Genomic DNA, 19,887 nt, shown 5'->3' on the forward strand with positions numbered 1-19,887 from the left:
ATAATGAAGCAGGGCCCAGGGAATGCAGGCAGCTAAAAATCAACTTCTAAAAAACTGCAAATTGAAATGACTGCGAGAACAAAGGCCAAGCTGACAAGAGCTGACTTCGAGGTTTGAAGCAGCAAGGACTAAGATGTGCATTTGGGAGCCCGGCAGGTTTCTGGAAAATGCATTTATATAGAAAGTAGGAAACAACCATTCTTTCCAGGCATATCTATGGGTACCTGGAACCACAAGTCATCATAATCAGGCCAAGGGCATGAACTTAACCTTCCATGATTCAAGAAGAATCCAGGTCTCATTTCCACAGAAAAATGACACAGGCTTTTCTATTTGTGTTATTGAATTGCTCGGGTGGGTGGAGTTTCTCTGTTGCTAGTGGGAGTGGGGTTCTTGGGGTGCCACTGGAATAAGACTTTCCGGAGGCCCCCACGGGAGGCGGAGATGGGGTAGGAAGCTTTATTTGCGTGGAATTACGTTCCTCAGGTTAAGTCCTGCTTCCCTTAAACCAGTCCGGGAAGAAGCTCAGTTGGGGATGCAGCAGAGCTATACACAAAGCCGGTGTCCAGAGTTTCCGTTCCCTGGTGGAGCCGACTCTGGCACAGCATCAGACAAGTGCCAGTCCATCAGCCCACTGTGTGTGGGGTCCACATGGACAAGTGCACAGCGTGAGAGCCCGCAATTCCAGGAGCCAGGCACCAGGCGGGAGCAGCAAGAAAGCAAGAGAGGAACTCCTTTGTTCAGGAGCCTCTTGTATATCAGATTCCACGCCCTTGCAGTGGCCACATCCATCCTGGCCAATGACCTGCTCCCAGGTGTGACTGGCAAGCTGGCATCCTCCCTGCATCACCCAGACTTTACTGAGCATGCCCACAATATTTGGCCTTCCCTTTGTTTAAATACAACGAAACCATAAGGACTTAAATGGAATTTGGGGAGGGGACAGGCATATATGTATTTTTTTTTTAAAAGCACCTGTCCCAAAAAGGGGAAGCAACTTTCATCATTTTCAGTTTTCTTACCTTGCTTCATTTTTTATTTTTTAAATATATTTTTCTTGATTTTTAGAGAGAGAGGAAGGGGGAGGGATAGAGAGGTAAAAATATGGCGAGAGAAACATCATCAGTTGGCTGCCTCCTGCACTCCCCCTGCTGGGTATCAAGCCTGCAACCCCAGCATGTGCCCTGACTGGCGATCAAATCAGTGACCTCTTGGTTCATGGGCTGATACTCAACCACTGGGCCACACCAGCCAGGTTCTTACCTTGTTTTATTATTGCTCATAGAACATATCACTATACTATATATTTATTTAGTGGCTTATTGCCTTCTTTTTCCTGAATGGAATATGAGCTCCATAAAGGCAAGCTTACAACCTTTTCACTCTTGCAGTACCAGGCCTTGGAACAGTGCACGGTATACAGTACACACATATTTTTGAATCCATAAAACAAGGTTCTTGCCCACTGGAAAGTTAGAAATTGAATATAAGCCATTTGGCTGGGGTGGAGCAAAACAAAACAGCTAACTATGAGAACATCTAACCACATGGATGGCCGTGAAAGCAATACTGAATGGAAACATAATCATGAAGACAGTGGCTTCCATTCGGCATGACAGCACACCTACATGTCTCTCCTGAGGCCTCTCAGTACACCTGTCAGAGCGGGCGAGCAACTGAAGCTCAGAGGAGACAGCAGGCTAGTTCAAAGCCACAGTGCTGGGTGGAAGGGGGGTGGAGAGGGTCTGCTTCTAACCTATGCTCTCCCCTTTCTTAACCACACCACCTGAAGCCCAGCAAGGCAGGAGGTGAGGTACACCTGCAGTTTAATGGCATAAAGCTGATAGAGATGACATAAGATAATAATAATAATAATAATAATAATAATAATAATAATAATAATAAACAACTACATTTTATTGAGCAGCTACTATGTGCCAGAACTGCACTACATGCATATTCCTAGTTTACTCCTCTCCACAATCCTGTAAAGTGAATATTATTATCCTTGTCTAACAGATGAAGTTTGAAAAAGTTGGTGAGTTAAGGGCAGGAATGAGAGAACCCAAATCAAAAATGATCCCTCGATCCCTTTCTTAGTCTAAAAATGTCTACATCTGAATGGCAGCCTGCTGGACTTAGCACAGGACCTGCCAGCTAACCCTTCCTGAGAACTCGGTATATGCCAGGCTCTGAATTAAGCATTTTTTTTTTAAAGAGAGGAAGGGAGAGGGAGAGAGAGATAGAAACGATAGAGAGAATCATTGATTGGCTGCCTCCTACATGACCTACACTGGGGATTGAGCCTGCAACCCGGGCATGTGCCCGGACGGGGAATCGAACCGTAACCTCCTGGTTCATAGGTAGATGCCCAACCACTGAGCCATGCCAGTTGGGGTAAGAACTTTTGGACCTTCACTTTCTCATCTCTATACCCTGTGGCCTAAGCACTGTTAGTCACTCTTCTTTTACAGAAGAGAAAGCTGGGTTTAGGGTGGTTAACATATGCCCAGGCCCACAGGGCGAGTATGGAGTTGAGACTAAGTCCTGAGCCCATGGCCTAATCCCTTCACCAGGAACGTAGCTCTGAGCTGCCAAGCACTCCGCTTTCTCTTTCACTGGACGATGTGGAGTTCTTTTAGAGGGCATGGAGTCAGGAGCATGTTCCTCTGCCCCCTCACCTACTGTACACATTTCATTCTCTAACATATTGCTTGCCCCTCCTGTGGCCAGGCTGGCTGGGTGCCACCCTCAGGGAGCCCCTAGTGCCACATGCAGCACCTGCTGGTAAGAGTCCCAGCCCTGGCAGAGGCAGGTCCACCCACCACTTTCTCTGGGTGTCCTGCTGTTTCTCTGCATGAGATGTAATTATGGGAACTGCATATCCAGCTGGCAAAGGGGAGCCCTCAAAAGTTACAGATGTTTCCTCGGAGGGACAAGAATCCACTTACACTGAGACTTTTGTTCCTGCTCCGGAGTCGCGACTTATTGGCTTTTGGGTCGCTGCCAAACAATGCTTCCTTCTGATTTTATTCCTAAAAAAACAAACCTGGAAGGAAACACTTGACCCTGGAGACGAGTAACACTAGCCAGTCATTACAAGAAAATATAGTATCCAGAAGAAATGCATGCATTTCTGTAAGGCCCTAAGCAAAAAAACAAACAGTGAAAAAACCCAGCAGTTTCTAAACTGGATCATCAGACCATTGTTAATACAACACAGCAAAAGCCTGAAAACACGGAGAAGAAATTGAGAGACGCGTAAGGAGAACAGGACCAAGAAGAGCAGGGTGAGAAGACAGAGCAAAGGACAGAAGGGAGAAGAGGAGGGAAGGACAGAAGGGAGAAGAGGAGGGAAGGCCAGAAGTGAGGAGAAAGCAAGGCAGGAGGCTCACAGTCAGGTGGACACAAGCTACAGTGGGGACTTGGAGCGGGGAGGACTCAAAATTATCCAGTGTGGTCACCCCAGAGAGCGAGTGCCTCACAGCAGCCACAGCATAACCCTGCTCCTGTTTACGGAGAGGTTCCTACATGCCAGGCTCTGTACCAAGTGTTGTCACTTATAACTAGAAGCCCAGTGCACGGATTCTTGCACCGGAGGGGTCCCTTGGCCTGGCCTGTGCCCTCTTGCAATCCAGAACCCCTTGGGGGATGTAGGACTGCTGGTTTCAGCCCCGATCCCGGCAGGCCAGTCCGAAGGACCCAATGGGTGCACAAATCCGTGCACAGAGCCTCTAGTATGAATATAAGATCTTTGGTTACTCTCTTCCCGCCCTCCCCCTACCCCCCTTCCTTCTGAAATTCATCAGTCTGCTCCATGTTTCCATGCCTGTGCACTGAGCATCTGCTCCCTGGTGGTCAGTGCACATCATAGCTACCAGTCGAACGGTCGAATGGTTGCTTAAGCTTTTATATATAGAGATAATTATCTCAGGGAATCCAGATAACCCTGGGACTTGTGTACTGTTACTCCTCCCATTTTGCAGTAAGGAACACTGAGGCTCACATCAGGTAAGTGTCAGGTAAAAGAGCACCCAGTGAGCAAGTGGCAGACCCTGGAAATGAATCCTGGTCTGTCTCTACAGCCCACGCTTGACGGCTATTGCTGCCTTGAGAGCTCCACAGACACCTCTACGGCAGAGTGTCCTATTCAATCTGACTGTAGTGAAGGTAAATAAGAGAGAGACAGAGCAGAGACTAGTTATGAAATACTAGTGACCCAGTGCACGATGCGTGCACACAGAAAGGAAATTAATTGGAAGGTGGCTGGTGGGGTGGGACTGGGCGAGACAGGCCAGACATGCCCTGGAGCCAACCTCCCACAGTCCCTCCCAGCCAGCTGCACCTGGGGCAGCACCATGGCTCAAAGGGCGTCTGTGGAGTGAGTGGGGTCCCTCTGGCAGGTGGGGTCCTACGGCCTGGTGGAATCATGTGGCCCCATGAGGAACAGGGCTCCCTCCTCTCTGGTTCTGGGGTGCGTCACCTGAGAACAGCCACTGCCAAGTCACCGCAGCTCAGCAGCTTGTGTTGAGCATCTGCCCCCTGGTAGTCAGTGCTCATCATAGCTACCAGTCGGACAGTTGCTTAGCCTTTTATATATATACTAGAGGCCTGTTGCATGAAAAGATTCGTGCAATAGGCCTTCCCTTCCCCTGGCTGCTGGCACTGGTTTTCCTCTGGCACCTGGGACCCAGGCCTTCGCTCCAGCCAGAGCCACCTTCAGTCTTCACTGCTCTGGCTGGAGCCGCCTTCAAGCCTTCACTGCTCCAGCCGAAGTCGCCTTCAAGCCTTCGCTCCGCTGCTTTGCGCCTACGTATGCAAATTAACTGCCATCTGTGTTGGCGGTTAATTTGCATATCTCGCTGATTAGCCAATGGGAAGCATAGCGAAGGTACGGTCAATTACCATGTTTGTCTATTATTTGATAGGACTAGAGGCCTGGTGCATGACATTCATGCACTGAGGAAGAGGGCTCCCTCAGCTGGCCTGTGCCCTCTTGAGGGGTCCTTAGTGCTGCCGTGAGCCTGGCTTCTGGCTGAGTGGCGCTCCCCCTATGGGAGCACACTGACCACCAGGGACAGCTCCTGCGTTGAGCATCTGCCCCCTGGTGGTCAGTGCATGTCATAGTGACAGGTTGTTCTGCCGTTCAGTTGATTTGCATATTAGCCTTTTATTATAGAGGATACTAGAGGCCCGGTGCACAAAATTCATGCATGGGGGCAGGGCGGGGGTCCCTCAGCCTGGCCTGCACCCTCTCGCAATCCAGGCCCCCTTGGGGGATGTCCGACTGCCGGTTTCGACTCAATACTGCTGTGGGATCGGGCCGAAACTGGCAGTTGGACACCCCTCTTGCAATCCAGGACCACCGGCTCCTAACCACTTGCCTGCCTGCCTGATTGCCCTTAACCGCCTCTGCCTTGGCCCCCGCCGCAGCAGCTTCATCCAGAAGGACGTCTGAAAGGTCGTTTGGCTGTCCGGTCTAATTATCATATTACACTTTTATTATTATAGATAGATGAGAACAAGTTCTGCTTCCCAGACACCAGGCCCTGAGCTCACAAACCAGCCTCAGTCACAGACTCCCCCTCAGCCACAGGGTCCCCCTTTCCTTCTCCAGCTGCAGGACCTGGTGCTGCACGGGCCACTAGAGCAGGACAGGAAGTCCTTCCCCTGTCATGCCCTGTGTCACGCCCACTGACAATGCTCTAGTGCCAGCTGCAAAGAACAAATATTTTGGAAAGGGTGCATCTGGAGTGGAGCAGCAGTGAGATCGTATGGGCATGCTGGCTCAGTTTCAGGCCAAGGCCAGGGAGCCCATGTGTCTGGAGGCTTCTTGTGGGGTGGGAGTGGAGAGCTGGAAGAAGGCCGTGGTTTGTGCTGGGTGTCGTAGATGCCACATGAACTGTGTTGGGGACTGTGTTAGAGTTAACCTCGTGGTACCTGCTGGGACATATCTGGTAGCCAGGCCAGTACAAGCAGTGGCCAGTTCTCTGTAAAAGAGAAGTTAGCAGCTCTGCTCCAGAAAACAGGACTGGGGAAACTGGTGGGGCAAGGAGGACCAAATTGTGAAAAAAGTTACCAGTCTGGATGGTGGGAGCCTTCTAAATGACCAGTCACATCCGCTGGGAAGGCAGGGCGCCGGGACAAGGCTTTTTACTTGGTGTCTACAGTACCAACTATGTCGTACTCTACCATCCAGGTGCTGCCCACATCCTTTCCCTTCCACCTCACTGCACGAATCCCACTGTTCTCCAGGACACAGGGAATCCTGATTGATAAGCCAGTCACACTGTCCCTGGATGAGGATGAGGGACAGTTTCTTTTGGTCCCTACGCTCAACCACAAGCCCCTCCTGACCGTGCTGTGCTGTGCTTTGGGGTCACTGAGAAGGAGGGACTATCTGGTGCAAATGGTGGGGGGTTTGTCCTTGAGAGCAACTACACCTCTGCTTCTCTTTTGAGTTGTTACTCACAGGACCACTGGGTTAAAATTGTCCAAATGCCCATTCATTCCACGCAAACCATTGCTGATTTAATATAAAAAGAGACTGTCTGATTTAGAAAAATTCTCTACACCAACTGTAGCAAAAATCCATTTTTTTTTTCTAATGGCAAGAGGGAAGGGAGGGGAGAGGAGGAAGGAGAAGAGAGGAAGAGAAGAGAACAGGAGAGTAGAGAGGGAAACAAAGAAGGAAAAACAAAAAGGGAAGGAAGGGAGGGAGGAAAAGGAAGGTCTAGTTTCACCCATGCAATTTCACTAGGTCTTCATAGGAGATTGTGCGTCTCCACGCAGAATCCTACATCATGGATAGAGCCAGCCTCTTGGGATTCGAGGGGATGAAAAGAAGACAGAGGAAGGCGCTGTCACAGAGAGTCATTCCCGGGGAGGCAGTCCAGTGTAGTGGCCACAGTGTATGCTCCCCCCCCCAACCACCACCCTCCACAGTATATGCTTTCAATTCAAGTCCTGACTCAGCCATCAGCTGAGGGATCTTACCCTTTGCCTCAGTCACATCACTTGACAATCGAGTTAACAGTATTGACTCAGTAGCGTTTCAAGGACTAGGCCCGGCACGTAGGAAGTAATCAAATATTAGTACTCATTATCATCACCACCTCCCCAAGGACCTCAATCTAATCAAAAATAGAATCATGGAAGGGAAAAGTACAGGCAAGCGAGCTGCCAACATCCCAACTGAGTAGGGAAGCAGGGATGAGCCAGCACTCCCTGGAGCTCTGCTGTCCCTGGGGGTGGGACCAACATTCTTGGGGCTGGGGGTGGGGTGGGGTGGGGGTGGTGGCCCGAGGTATTCTGAATACAGATGGACTCAGTACTTAGGGCTGCACAGCCAGATCACATGAGCATATGCGGCTTACATGGTTTTTACTTAGGAATGAATTTATAGATAGATGTTAAAATACGATTTTAGAAGTACAGATTATTACAGTTTTAACATACTTTCTAAATTGGTTTATCAGTGTTTCTCAATATCATAAAACCTGTTCTTATAATAAAACGAGGGGTTCTGCTTCCCACAAATACTCTACATTGTAAAATACACTCCTAGTCTGTATCTTTGATATAAAACTCCATCAGCAAGCTGTGCCCTTGCAGGGCCTGGTTCAAGGTCGCAGTGACATGGCTCTGCACTGAGGTGGAAGGTTCCACAGGGTAAATCCCATCGTTTCTGTTTCTGTCAAAAATTACACCTCAAGGATTCCAGCTGGCATGGGAAGCCACCTGGTGCCAACTCCACTCCCACCTCAGGTACCTGCTCTCCATGGTAGTGTAGATAGCACCAGAAAACAGTCAGAATTCCTTCAACCCTCCCAACATGCTCAGTTGACTTATTTGAAGGCTATTCCCAGGTTTATGCATTGCTCCTCCACCTTTACTGTAAAACAATACTTCTATTTTGCTTTTCTCTCAAAGAAATAGCCAGAAAGCCCCACTTCTATTTCCTCCTACTGCGTGATTTGGCTTTCTTTGTTGGGTTTCTAAATACGGGTTGATGTAAGAACCAGAGGAACTCATTTAAAGTCACCCTTTCAGGTGTCTGAATCTCTCCTGCCGCACTAATGGGGAACAGACCTCCTTCCAGCAGGGAGCTGCCACAGCCTCAGGGATCAGCAATCCTGAACCAAAGAGACATCCAAATGGCCCTGCCCCCAAGAAGCCTTCCTCTACCCTCGGCAATATGGCCTGTGAGTCTCCTGGGACTGCACATCTTGGGCTGGGCGGAGATGCCCTGGGCGGTGTGTGCCAGGGTTCCCCGCAGTCCTCAGTACCCGGCCTGAGCAGTGCTGGGTGCCCTCCCAGCCCCACCACCGCTGCCGGGCATGACTGATAGGCCCCTTCAGCTTGTGAGTGTGCTTTTGGAACAACTTGAACTATGCCTAGAATCTCCATCCAGAACAGCTTCCCAATAAGCTATGCTTTAACAATGTTCTATTGGGGAGAAAAGTGTCAATCAATACAGTATCTCAGTTGTTCTTATACATCTGTGCCTAGTCACAGTCAGAAAGCCATGCCTTTCAGACCGTTACAAATTCCGAGGCTGTAAGTCTCCCTCTCTTCAAGAATGAACGTTTTCTTCTTCACTTGACGGAAACAGTCTTTCCAGGCTTTTATACCTCCTTCATCGGGCTCCTCCCCATGCTGTTCACCCTCTGGGGACCCTAGACCCTTAGGTCACTCACTCCCTGGGCAGCTGCCTCCTTCTCTACGCAACAGGCTTTCCCATGCCTGGGCTTGCTCAGTGGCTTTTGTCTACAGACAGCCCTCATTCTGTTCTGCTCCGGACTCCCTTTTCCCATCCCAAACACCATTGTTCCCCTCTCCATTGCCAAACTGTTAGAGTTGGAGTAATAGTAAAAAGCCTTAAGGCAAATTACAACCATAACAGCTGTGTTTACTAAGAGCCACAAATGAACTCATCCCAGGCTATTGGAGTGGCAGGCAGTGACTCAGAACCTTCTGGAAGTACCCCGCCCTCAGGATGTTCTCAGGCTGCCTCAGCCTTGGGCTCTCTGGGCCAGCCCTGGCTTTTGGAGGAGACCCCCGGCAGAGCACAAGGGATCTCTTTTCAGGCACAATACTTTAACATGTTTTCTTCTCCCAGCTGCAGTAATTTGCACTCAGCTGTTTATGCCTCTGGGAGGACTGCCAGTCACTACAGAGTAGACAACCCAGAGCAGACAACCCCTGCTAGTTCTCCTGAGAGGCACCCAGAAAAGGAGAGACTCTCCAACCTCAAGCTCCTCAAGGCCTCTGCAACCACAAGCGAAAAGATCTGCAATTCCACCACTCATTAGTCAAACCTTGAGACCATTAGTGACCTCTCTAAAGTGTCAATGTCCCAGATGACTGCATGACATCAAGAAGGCGATGGCTCAGCCCAGCAGTGGGCTCAGTTGGTTGGAGCATAGGCTGAACACTAAAAGGTTGCCTGGTTGGGGAGCGTATAGGAGGCAACTAATGGATGCTTCTCTCTGACATCAATGTTTCTCTCTCTTTCCTCTCTAAAAAAGAAAAAAAAAATCAATAAAATGAAAATAAGTCTACCACTCATCCCTACCTAGGGTGGATCCATTTTTTCCCTAGGTGGAAGGGCTTTGTAACCTCTCAAATTCCTACACATTCTTATTTAAATGTTGGGTTAAAAGGTAAGCATTCCTGAGAGACTTCACTGGAACCTCTATCAGCTGACTGCACCCTCCCAGGCATTAATATAGGCGACTTGGTATTTTCCGTGGAAATAAGAGGGCGGGTCCTTGGGGGGTGGCCATGGAGCTGATGAATTGCAATGGGAAGCAAAGGCCTGGGGCACAGGGGACAGCTAAGGGCATCCCTGTCTACTACTGCACGGGCAGGGCAGTTGCTGGCTACATGGAAGCCATGCACTATGGCTGGAAAGGTGCACGTGGAAAGGAGCCGGTTAAAGTTTTTCTAATCTAGGAAAATTGGTGACTCCCTAGTGCAATGTTTCCCGAACTTCCTGCTTGAAAGAATCGGCTGAAGCCGGTGATTTCTTAACACACAGCTCCCAGACCCTTCCCTGGAGAGGCTGTTTCATGAGGTTGAGGAGGCTCCCTAGCAGCTGCAAGTTTAACAAGCTCCCGGTTGGAATTATGATCGGGCACATTTGTTTACCACTGACCTATATTCTAAGAACCAACGTAAGCTTTCCCGCCTTCCCCTGGAACATGGGCTGGAAATCATTGCAGCAAAACACCCCATAAATTAGTGCTGCTCCGAGGGCCGGGCCAGGTTCCTGCTCGGACCCATAACAGTGTGTGTAAGGAGAGGTTCTGCTCTCAGGTGGGAGGAAGGCTGAAGACTTTATTCATTAAACAAGAGCAATAAGCCAACAGGCCCACAGTCCCAGACAGTCAACTGCCACACATTCTTCCCATCCACCCTAACGGCCAAGCCAAAGAAGAAAACCTAGTTCCAACCACAAGCAAACTTGGCAGAAGCCCTGGCAGCCCGAATCAGGGCTGGGCTGTCATCGGAAAGTGCTCCTGGGAGAGGTGCTGACCAAAGAGAACACTCAGGGTCTCACAGTCAGGCTGCAAGCGCTGGGGCTCCTGCTGGACTGCAGGCTGAAAAGGGGGGCTTGGTCTTCCTTTCTGAGCACCCTGATGCCCCAGAACCTGGCAGGTTTCCAAACAGGTCATGCAAAGGATGGTTTGGCCCAGATGAAACATGGAATTCATGAGAAGATTAGACAAAAATGGCAGCTTTTTCCTGGGCTCCCAAGTGCAAGGTGGCAAACTCAGATACCTCTGGGCGGGGGGATGGGGGGAGGGCAGATGGGTCCTGGAGAGGGTTAGAGAAGGCCCCCAAAGGACTGCCATCTTTGGGACCCTGACCCCACTGTGGGGCAGCCGCGGCTCCGACAGCCAATCGTTGGCATGTGAGTTCCATTTGCCACGCCATCTACATTATCAAGAGCAGCCAGGAATTCCAGCTTTCCCAAAGAACCTTCCCAAACGGCACATTTTCCAATTTAACAAATACTGTGCCACCTCATCGAAATGTTTGTGAGTTAGATTTGGTCTGTGGGTCCAAGGCTGCTTTAGGCATAAGGCCAGGCCCTGTGACAGAACAGTCAACATCTTTGCTTGCTACCACCGGCCCGTGGATAAGCTTCTCCTTTGGAGTGTTCCTCCTGCCCACTCCCTCCTGGCTCTTTCCATCGCATTCCGCAAGTGCAGACTCTCTGGGCTGCCAGGACAGTTCAGGCAGTCCAACGTTCCCCTGGCACCAGCGACTCCTCTCCCAAAGCCCTGCCAATGTCCCTTCAGCCAACAGCAATGGGAGGTTAATGGCTTCCCAGACGGCTCACCTGATCTTTGGATGGTTGAGTTACATTTCTTGCTATCCCTTGAAAGCTCAGCGAGTTCCCTAGCAGCCTATTTTCTGTCATTTTGAGGGTCACCCAGGACAAATCGGATTCCTTTTTTGTTTACCACCCCTTCGGAAACCTCATCCACTCACCTGCAGCCTCAGAAAAGCTTTTCTTCCCTGGCCAGATATGCCAGCTTCTTCAATGAGGCTCCATAAAGCATGGCTCTGAGTTACCCCACATTCTACTTCTAATTTGCCTGGATAATGTAAATAACAACAAACTAACACAGCCATCAACGGATACCAGGCAATGTTCTAATAGCTTTATATTTATTAACTCACGTGATCTCCAAAAAAACCTTAAAAGTAGGTTTTCTTTATTACCACCCATTTTACAGATGAGAGGACAGAGGCACAGGGAAGCCAAGGTACTTGCCTGTGATCAATCACACAGCTAGTCATGGTAGAGCCAGGATGGACCCGGCCAGTCTGACTCCACAGTCGCCCACAGTGCAGAGAAAGGAAGGGCTCCCCCAAGCTCAGAGCACCAGGGAATGAGCACGCCGGGTAGGTGCTCTCAGATGGATGGGCACTACCAGCCCTCATTCTCCATGTTATGCCTCAACTGAAAGTCTATTATCAATTTTTGGCAGTTCCCCAAACTGTTGGCTCACATGAGCTTACTGTGAACAAACCCCTTAAATCTCTTTTACACACATGGATGCTAAGCCACAGCAACCCTCTCCTCTCCTCGAGCAGCTGGTTTTATGGACTCTGCCTGGCCCGGTCTAGTTACCATCCCTCTGTCCTATTTCCGATGGCCCATAAAGCTGTCCAGAGGCTGTCTTCTCTGTGCCCTTGCTCCTGAAAGAATCAGAGAAGGCCAAGAAGGCGTTGAGATTATAAAATCACGGAACCCTGGAGAGTGAAACAAAAGAACATCCAGTCCTCTGCCTTGTTTCACAGATGAGGAAAGCGAGACCAAGGCCAAATCAATTCCAAAGATAAGCTACCAGGGAGGGTGTGGCTGGAATTAGAATCTGGGTGACGGCCTCCCACCCACAGCTCCACCAACTGCACCAGACCATCTCGATCAGTGTTTCCAACCGAAACGGAGACACAGCAAGTCCTCCCTTAATGTCCACATCGGTTCTTGGAAAGTGGGACTCTAAGGAAAATAACATATAGCGAAACCAACTTTACCATAGGCTAATTATATAAATAAGAGTTAAGTTTCTACGGCATATTTCTGGTCACAAAAAATCACCAAACTTCTAAATGAATACTCAAACCACTTCTACTATCTGTACATATAAAAAGCCAGCGACCATAACGCCGTAACAACTAGTCGCTATGACGCCCACTGTGGCCAGCAAACCGACCCAATAAGGTACATAAGTCTCCTTTTTTCCCCATTGACCCAAGAGCTCTCTCTGTGGTTCGCTGAGGCTGATCCCTGGCCAGCATTGCAGCTTTACTTATTCCTCTGCCCAAACCTACTCTTTTCCCTTCTCTCCAGTTACTGTTCTCAAAAGTATCCTTTAATAAGTACTGCCCACTACTGGGCTCTCCCACCCCAATCAAGGCCGGGGCCAGCCAGACAAATGCCCCCCTTAACCCCTCCGCCCCACCAGGATAGGCCCACAGCCCCAGCCCCCAGCTGCCCCCGGCCCTGATCACCCCCCCCCACCCCAATAGGGGGTGGGGCTGGCCGCCCAAACTCCTGCAGTCCCTCCCCCCAGCAGACCCTGCCCTCTATGGGCCCCCACCACCCTGATAGGCCTTCAGCCCCTTCCCACAGCCAGCCCCACCCCCAATGGGCCCCCACCACCCTGATTGGCCAATAGCCCCTCCCCCTGGCCAGCCCTGCCCCTGATTGCCCCACCTCTTCAAAAGGGGGTGAGGCCAGCATGCCAACCTCCTGCAGCCCCCTCCCCCCACCCGGCCCCACCCCAGATCAGTCCCCCCACCCCGATCAGGGGCAGGGTCAGCCGGCCAACAACCCATGGCCCCTCCCCCCAGGCCACTGGCCCCCTATCAGCACCCCCCCACCCCATTCGGGGGTGGGGCTGGCCGGCACACTGCACACAGCCCCTCCCCATGACTGGCCACGCCCCCAATCGTCCCCCCAACCCCAATGAGGGGCGGGGCCCGCCAGCAGCTCATCTACCCAGCTGGCACAGCCCTGATCACCCAATCAGGGCAGGCCAGCCAGCCAACCTCCCACCATCTCCTCCTCCTGACAGGCCTATCCCCAACCCGCCCTGATTGGGGCTGGGCCGGCTGGACCCCACCTGTGCATGAATTCGTGCACTGGGCCTCTAGTTAAACAATGAAATGAATGTGAGTTAAACATACATTTAAGAAGGATAAATAAAACAAGATCCTTCTTTTCTAATCCACAGTTCAGGGTCATGGGTGGCCAGAGCCTCTCTGGGCAGCTCAAGGCGTAAGGAGGAAACCCCCCTCCTACCTTCCCCCTCCCCGACAGGACACTCTTCCATCACAGGGCACTCACACACTCACACTCATTCTGGTGGGACAACATGGACACACCAGTTCACCTGATGTGCACATCTTTGGGGTGTGGGAGGCAACTGAAGAACCCATGGGTGAGCATTCAAACCCCACACAGATAGTGGCTCTGAGAATTATTTTTCTTTTATCAAGATCACAGCGAAAGGATGTTGAATGAAACAGCGTTATTCAAAGACCTGCCGTACGACAAGGAGAACATGTTCTTTCTTCTATGGACAAGTAAACATCAATAGGTTTAAGATGACTGAAGAAAACTTGCTGAAACAGGGAACAGTCCACTAGTCTGGTGAGACAGAAAAAATGGCTGCCCAAAGGTTCTCTTAAGCTCAGTGTTCATTCCTGTACATATTTGCTCATCAAACACTGATGTGCTTATGCCGCCGCCACACAAGGTTAGATTATAGTCAGCATGCAACCAACACTATATTTGGAAAATCCTTAAGTCCTCTGGACTGTAGCCCTTGGAATCTTCAAAGCCCATGATTCATTTCTGATGTTTCTCTTTGCATTTGGTTTCTCTTCTCTGTCTCCCCACCCAAAAAAATTTACACTTGAAACCGGGGAAAAGCTCTGCCATGTGACTGCCCTTGAGCATGTGCCAGGAACTGAGCCAGACGAAAGCCATGCACAGGTGACCAGGGATGGTGTGGCTGCCCTGGAGGGGTTACCTCTCCACAGGCACCTCTGACTCCTCCCCAGGCAAAAGCAATGTGCTTCTGCCACTGGCAAGCATGATCTCAGGATCATGACAAGGTCTTTTCTTTCTTTTATTTTCTGTTAATCCTCACCCAAAGATACTTTTCCATTGCTGTTTTAGAGAAAGTGGAAGGGAGAGGGAGAGTCAGAGAGAAACACCAATGTGAGAGAGACACATTGATTGCTCGCCTCCCACACGTGCGCCGACCAGGGCCAGGGGTTGAGCCTGCAACTGAAGTATGTGCCCTTGACCAGAATGGAACCCAGGACCCTCCAGTCCGAGGGCTGACACTCTATCCACTGAGCCAAACTGGCTAGCACGACAAGGTCTTTTCTGATTGGCTTTTCCTCCAAGGGGAATAAACTGGGGGAGATACAGGGGCCAGATGAGCTTCTGAATGCTGCTCTGGTTGGAACCAGAGCCATCAGCTGTAATCACATTAGCTTTCCCAGCAAATTCAACAAAACGGACTCCAATTTCATTTTTTCAGAATGTACGCCAATTTCACTTATGGTGGGTTTAAATTTATCTGGTTGATCTCTCCATTACCTGGGAAGAAAAGTCTGGCCAAGCAGATTAAAGAATAAGCACGACAACTAGGTTCTTTTCAAGGATTTCAGTGCATTCTTTAATTACAAAGGTGTTTGGGGGGTTATTAAAACAATATAAAACTAAGATCAGTTAATTCCTATGAGGAAATAAAATGGCACTTCTCCAAACTACTCCCCTTCGCAATTTTGCATTAATTTAAACTAAGCCCAAGTCGACCAAATTAGTGAGATAATTACATAGTTTTTAGAATGGAATTCTTTTTCAGACTCAGAGGTTACCTAGTCTGGAGACTTTCAAGATTTACTTTTGGTTGTTTAAAGCAGTTGAACTCTTTTTCTAGTGAACTCAGACTAGACATCCGAATCTATACCAGAGATAACTCAGAGCTACTGTGGCTGATGGGACCCATACTGGGTGGCCCCCCTGACTTCCCACAGCAGCTGGTCCCTAGCCAGGACTCCAGGGAACATAGGTAAATAATGATCTCAGGCAGGGGCTAGCAAACTTTCTGTAAAGGGATAGATGTCAAATATTTTAGATTTTGTGGGAACACATGAGGTCTGCCACATACTCTTATTTTAGATTCTGGTGGTTGTTTTCTATGACTTTCAAAATGGGAAAGCCATTTTTAGCATGTAGGCCTCAGGCCAAATTTGGCCCCTAAAATCCTGTCTTGCCAACTTTAATGTATGTTCACAGCACTGTTGAGGTTTAACTGGCACATAATAAACTGCCCATATTTAAAACTGACAATTCTGTAAGTGTGCATACATGGACATGCCTAAAGCCATCACCACAATCAGACAGTGGACACACCCACCTCACTCTCACCCGCCCCAGGCAACCACCGCCTGCTTTCTGTCATTTTGCATTGGTGTGAATTTTCTAGAGTTTTACATACCCAGAATCATACTCTTTTTTTATGTTCTGCTCTTACACTCAGCATAATAATTTTGAGATCTGCTGTGTTATTGTCCAATAATTCATTCCTTTTTACCAATCCTTCATGCATACAAGTGAGGACACAGACCCCAGAGGTGACTGCCCAGAAATCACGCAGCGGACAGCAGAGCTGGCCCAGAGCCCGGCTGCCTCCTGCGCAGGGTTTTCTCACTGCTAATGTCGCCACGGGCTCTGAAAACCTCTAGCAGTGGTTCTCAACCTGTGGGTCGCGACCATCGAAAAACACATATAGCATAACAGTAGCAAAATTACAGTTATGAAGTAGCAACGAAAATAATTTTATGGTTGGGGGTCACCTCAACATGAGGAACTGTATTAAAGGGTCGTGGCATTAGGAAGGTTGAGAACCACTCTGCAGAATCTGCACAGGAATGGCTCCAATCCTTTTCCTTCAAACCCTCTCTTCTATGTTCCAGGGACCAGCGAGCACAGGGCAATGCCCAAAGCAAAACACATTCCAAGTCATGACCCAGGATCGCCAGGTAAATCGTGTTTAATGAAATCAAAAGGAGATTAGCACCTATTATGCTGGGTAAAGCAACATCAGTGATTTCTTCCCTCAGAGAGCTTACAGTCTAGCAAGTAAGCAGAGACCGACAGAAAAAGGTAAATATGGGATCACAAAAGGATTGAAATTCCATGAAAGGAAGAGGATGCTGTGATAGGGATGAGGAGGGGTGGTAATTGGTTGAGGGCACGTGTGTGAAACAGGGTGGCCCTAGGAAACAAGGGTTGGGGCAGAGAAGGGCAGCCTTAATTTATCCAAGAAAAGGTGACCCCAAAGCATGCATAACTGATTTATTGTTTCCGTTTTCTAGGAAAATCCAAAAAACTGCCAGAAGCACCCAGGAGGAAGCTGCACTTGGTTTCAAAATGGAAATGATACAATGTGAAGGCCAAGTCCACAGAGGCCTGCAAACTATTTTCTTTGAACAGGTGCAGAGGGGAGAAGCCACTTGCACTTTTTTAAGAGCCCACATCTCCCCAAACCAGTACCACAATCCATTCATTTCAAAATCGAGCTGAGAAATGGGAACACTCAATGTGTCCTTATTTTTGTTGTTGTTAATTCTCACCCGAGGATATTTTTTCCGAGAGTGGAAGGGAGGAAGGGGAAGAGAGACAGAGGGGAGACAGAAACATCGATGTGAGAGGGACACATCGATTGGTTGCCTCCCACATGCCCCCCCAACCAGGGGCAGGGATGAACCTGCAACCCAGGTATGTGCCCTTGACTGGGAATCAAACCCATGACCCTGAGGCATACGGGACAAACTCTAGCCACTGAGCACACCAGGCAGGGCCCAACATGTACTTTTTAACACAAGTTGAATGTCAGTTGAGTGATGCTCTATTAACATGGCAAATTTTGAATACAAAGATGTACAAATTCATGGGAAGACTACAGATAACCTGCAGAGAGACTATCAATAACCATTTACAGTCTAGCCTGATTTTATTTTACTTGAGAGGATTAAATGTGGAATAACATATGTAGGAAGAAAATCTTATTTACCAGCCCGCGTTTCAGCATCTCAGCACCACTGATATTCTGTGCCACATATTCCCTGTTGTGGGCAGTCCTGTGCCCTGTTAGATGTTTAGCAGCATCCCAGACCTTAGCCCACTAGGTGCCAGTAGTACCTCCCCCAACAGTCAGGCCTGCCACATGTCCCTTGGGGTGAAACTGCCCCTCGTGGAGAACCTCAGTACTACAGTAAGACAGAATTCTAGCCATTATAGCAAAGAGAGTTACTATCTGGAATTAAATCTGCTTCCATGGAAAAGGGCCGATTTCATCGTCTCTTCTGCACAGTTAGCATTTTAGAACTGAAGGCGGGTCACAGTGCTTTACCTTTTCTGAACACGGGCCAGAAAACCCACAGCAGGGAGTCCAGACCCTGTCCATCACATGTGCTGCCCTCAGTGGGCTGACTTCTAACTTCCTCAATGAGCAAGACATGAAAATGTGAGACCAAAGTTCCTGACTATTCAGAAAGCAATTACCTTTTATGTTTAGAAAGAGGCAGGCTTTGAACTCTTGGGAGTCTGTTCCCTCCTACACAAACACATCCTCAAAGGTAATTATGATATTCGCATACCGCCCATAGAAAAGATCTGCACGTCATGTCGATAGGTCACACTGCATTCGGGTCCTTTCCTGTCTTACCTTCCCCAGATGTTCTCTGGAAACCATCCAGGAGCACCAAGCACCCTCTGGGGCCCAACAGCTTGTGGAAAACCTGGTTCAATCTGTGGCCAAGAGAATGTTGTTTTGTTCAAGATCTCCCTGAGCAAACGGCCCGCAGTCAGTCCTGGCAGGCATTTTCCTTTCCCAGTTAATGGAAAGCTGACCAATGTGTGTACTGACTACAGCCGAACGGATGCAAAGGCCTGCACTCCCCAGGCAAAGGGAGCACCTGTCTTTCCATATCATCTCACAAAAGGCAGAGGCGAAGACTTGGCAAAGGTCTCTGTGCAATGCTTTGCTCCGGAAAGAAACCCAGCTTCTGTGGGAACTGGCTTTCGGAAGCAAGTACAGGATGTGAAAGAGGCTGTAATGTGTCACTCCAACACGCAGGGAGTGAAGGGCTGTGCTGGGCAGACGGTGTGGAGGAGCTGGGACAGCTTTACCAGACACTCAAACTCAGAGCAACCAAATCCCTGCACATCTTGTTTACTTCTAAGCAGATTAGAAGCACTGGGCACTGGGCTTGATTACTCCCTGGATCAAAGTGAAGTGAAATTAACCAACAAGTCTTTTCAAGCAGTGAGAGAGAGAGGGACGCACACTGACTGACTCACCTTCCAGAAGTTGTCCACTTTGCCGTACACGAGGGACTGGTTCTGCCTCTTGATCTCGTTGATGTGGTGGATGTCGCTGGAGTTCAGGTGCTGCTCCACCACAAAGCCTAGGAAGCTATTGTCTGGGGTGTGAGCTGATGTGGAAAGGAAAGAGCAGGGCGGTTAGGATTTAATCAGCAAGGAGTAACGACCCTTACAAACTTAACACAGCCATCTCGCCACAACTGAATGTCTTCCTTATACCTGGTTCTTTCTTCCCGGGGAGGGGCGAGGGGCTGCTGCCCCCACACATCCCCAGCAGAACATTCACCGAGAGGAATTCTCTTCTAGATGGATTAACCTGAGCCAAAGCCTGCTTTTCTTTTTTTTTTTTTTTTTTTTGTGGAAAATGCATTTGTCTAAAAAGCATTCAGCTGTGTGCTCTCCTCTTTCCTGTTTCCTCAGAACAAGGCTCCTTACTCCTGACAGAAATGCCCTCCTCTGGGCTTTACCACTAGTAACCAGAACTCTGTCGGGAACAGGGCTGAATCAGTGGTTCTCAGTAGGGTTGGGGGTGCTGTCGGGGAGCCCTACACACCCTATTCAGACTCCAGCTGTGGTCACCGTCCAGGTGGCTAAGAGGAGGTTTGGGGACAAAACCAAACACCGTCATTCCAACCCTCTAAGAATTACTAGTGAAAGGCGTCATTAAGGGGCTGTAAGAGCTGATGAACGGAATGGAGAAAGAATAGAAGGTGGAGCCCACTGGGATGTGAACCACCCTGAACAGCCAACCACCCAGAGACAGTGTCTAGTCTACAACAGGACAGACTGTGGAAGAGAAGAGGCGTTTTCCTCTGCATCTATCATAATTCGAGTTCTAAAACTTCACCAGTTTTAACACCTGACAAAGAAATGCAGCCCTTACCCCTTGTCAGACATTTGTCTCTTCTGCCTACAATTTTAAAAGAATTTCCCCAGAAGACAACAATCAGAAAACA

The 19,887-nt window shown here is 49.3% G+C and overlaps 1 protein-coding gene across 4 annotated transcripts in view; it reads right to left on the reverse strand.

Moving 5' to 3' along the window:
* Window positions 1–19,887, reverse strand: part of MGAT5 (alpha-1,6-mannosylglycoprotein 6-beta-N-acetylglucosaminyltransferase) — a 362,213-nt gene that overhangs the window by 73,514 nt on the left and 268,812 nt on the right. For all 4 annotated transcript variants that reach the window (XM_059704617.1, XM_059704616.1, XM_059704618.1 and 1 more), the window contains one exon: window positions 18,908–19,041. In XM_059704617.1, the coding sequence (XP_059560600.1) occupies window positions 18,908–19,041 (134 nt within the window). The remainder of the gene's footprint in view (window positions 1–18,907; window positions 19,042–19,887) is intronic.

The sequence above is a fragment of the Myotis daubentonii genome, chromosome 7 (assembly GCF_963259705.1).
Source record: "Myotis daubentonii chromosome 7, mMyoDau2.1, whole genome shotgun sequence".
Lineage (NCBI taxonomy): Eukaryota > Metazoa > Chordata > Mammalia > Chiroptera > Vespertilionidae > Myotis > Myotis daubentonii.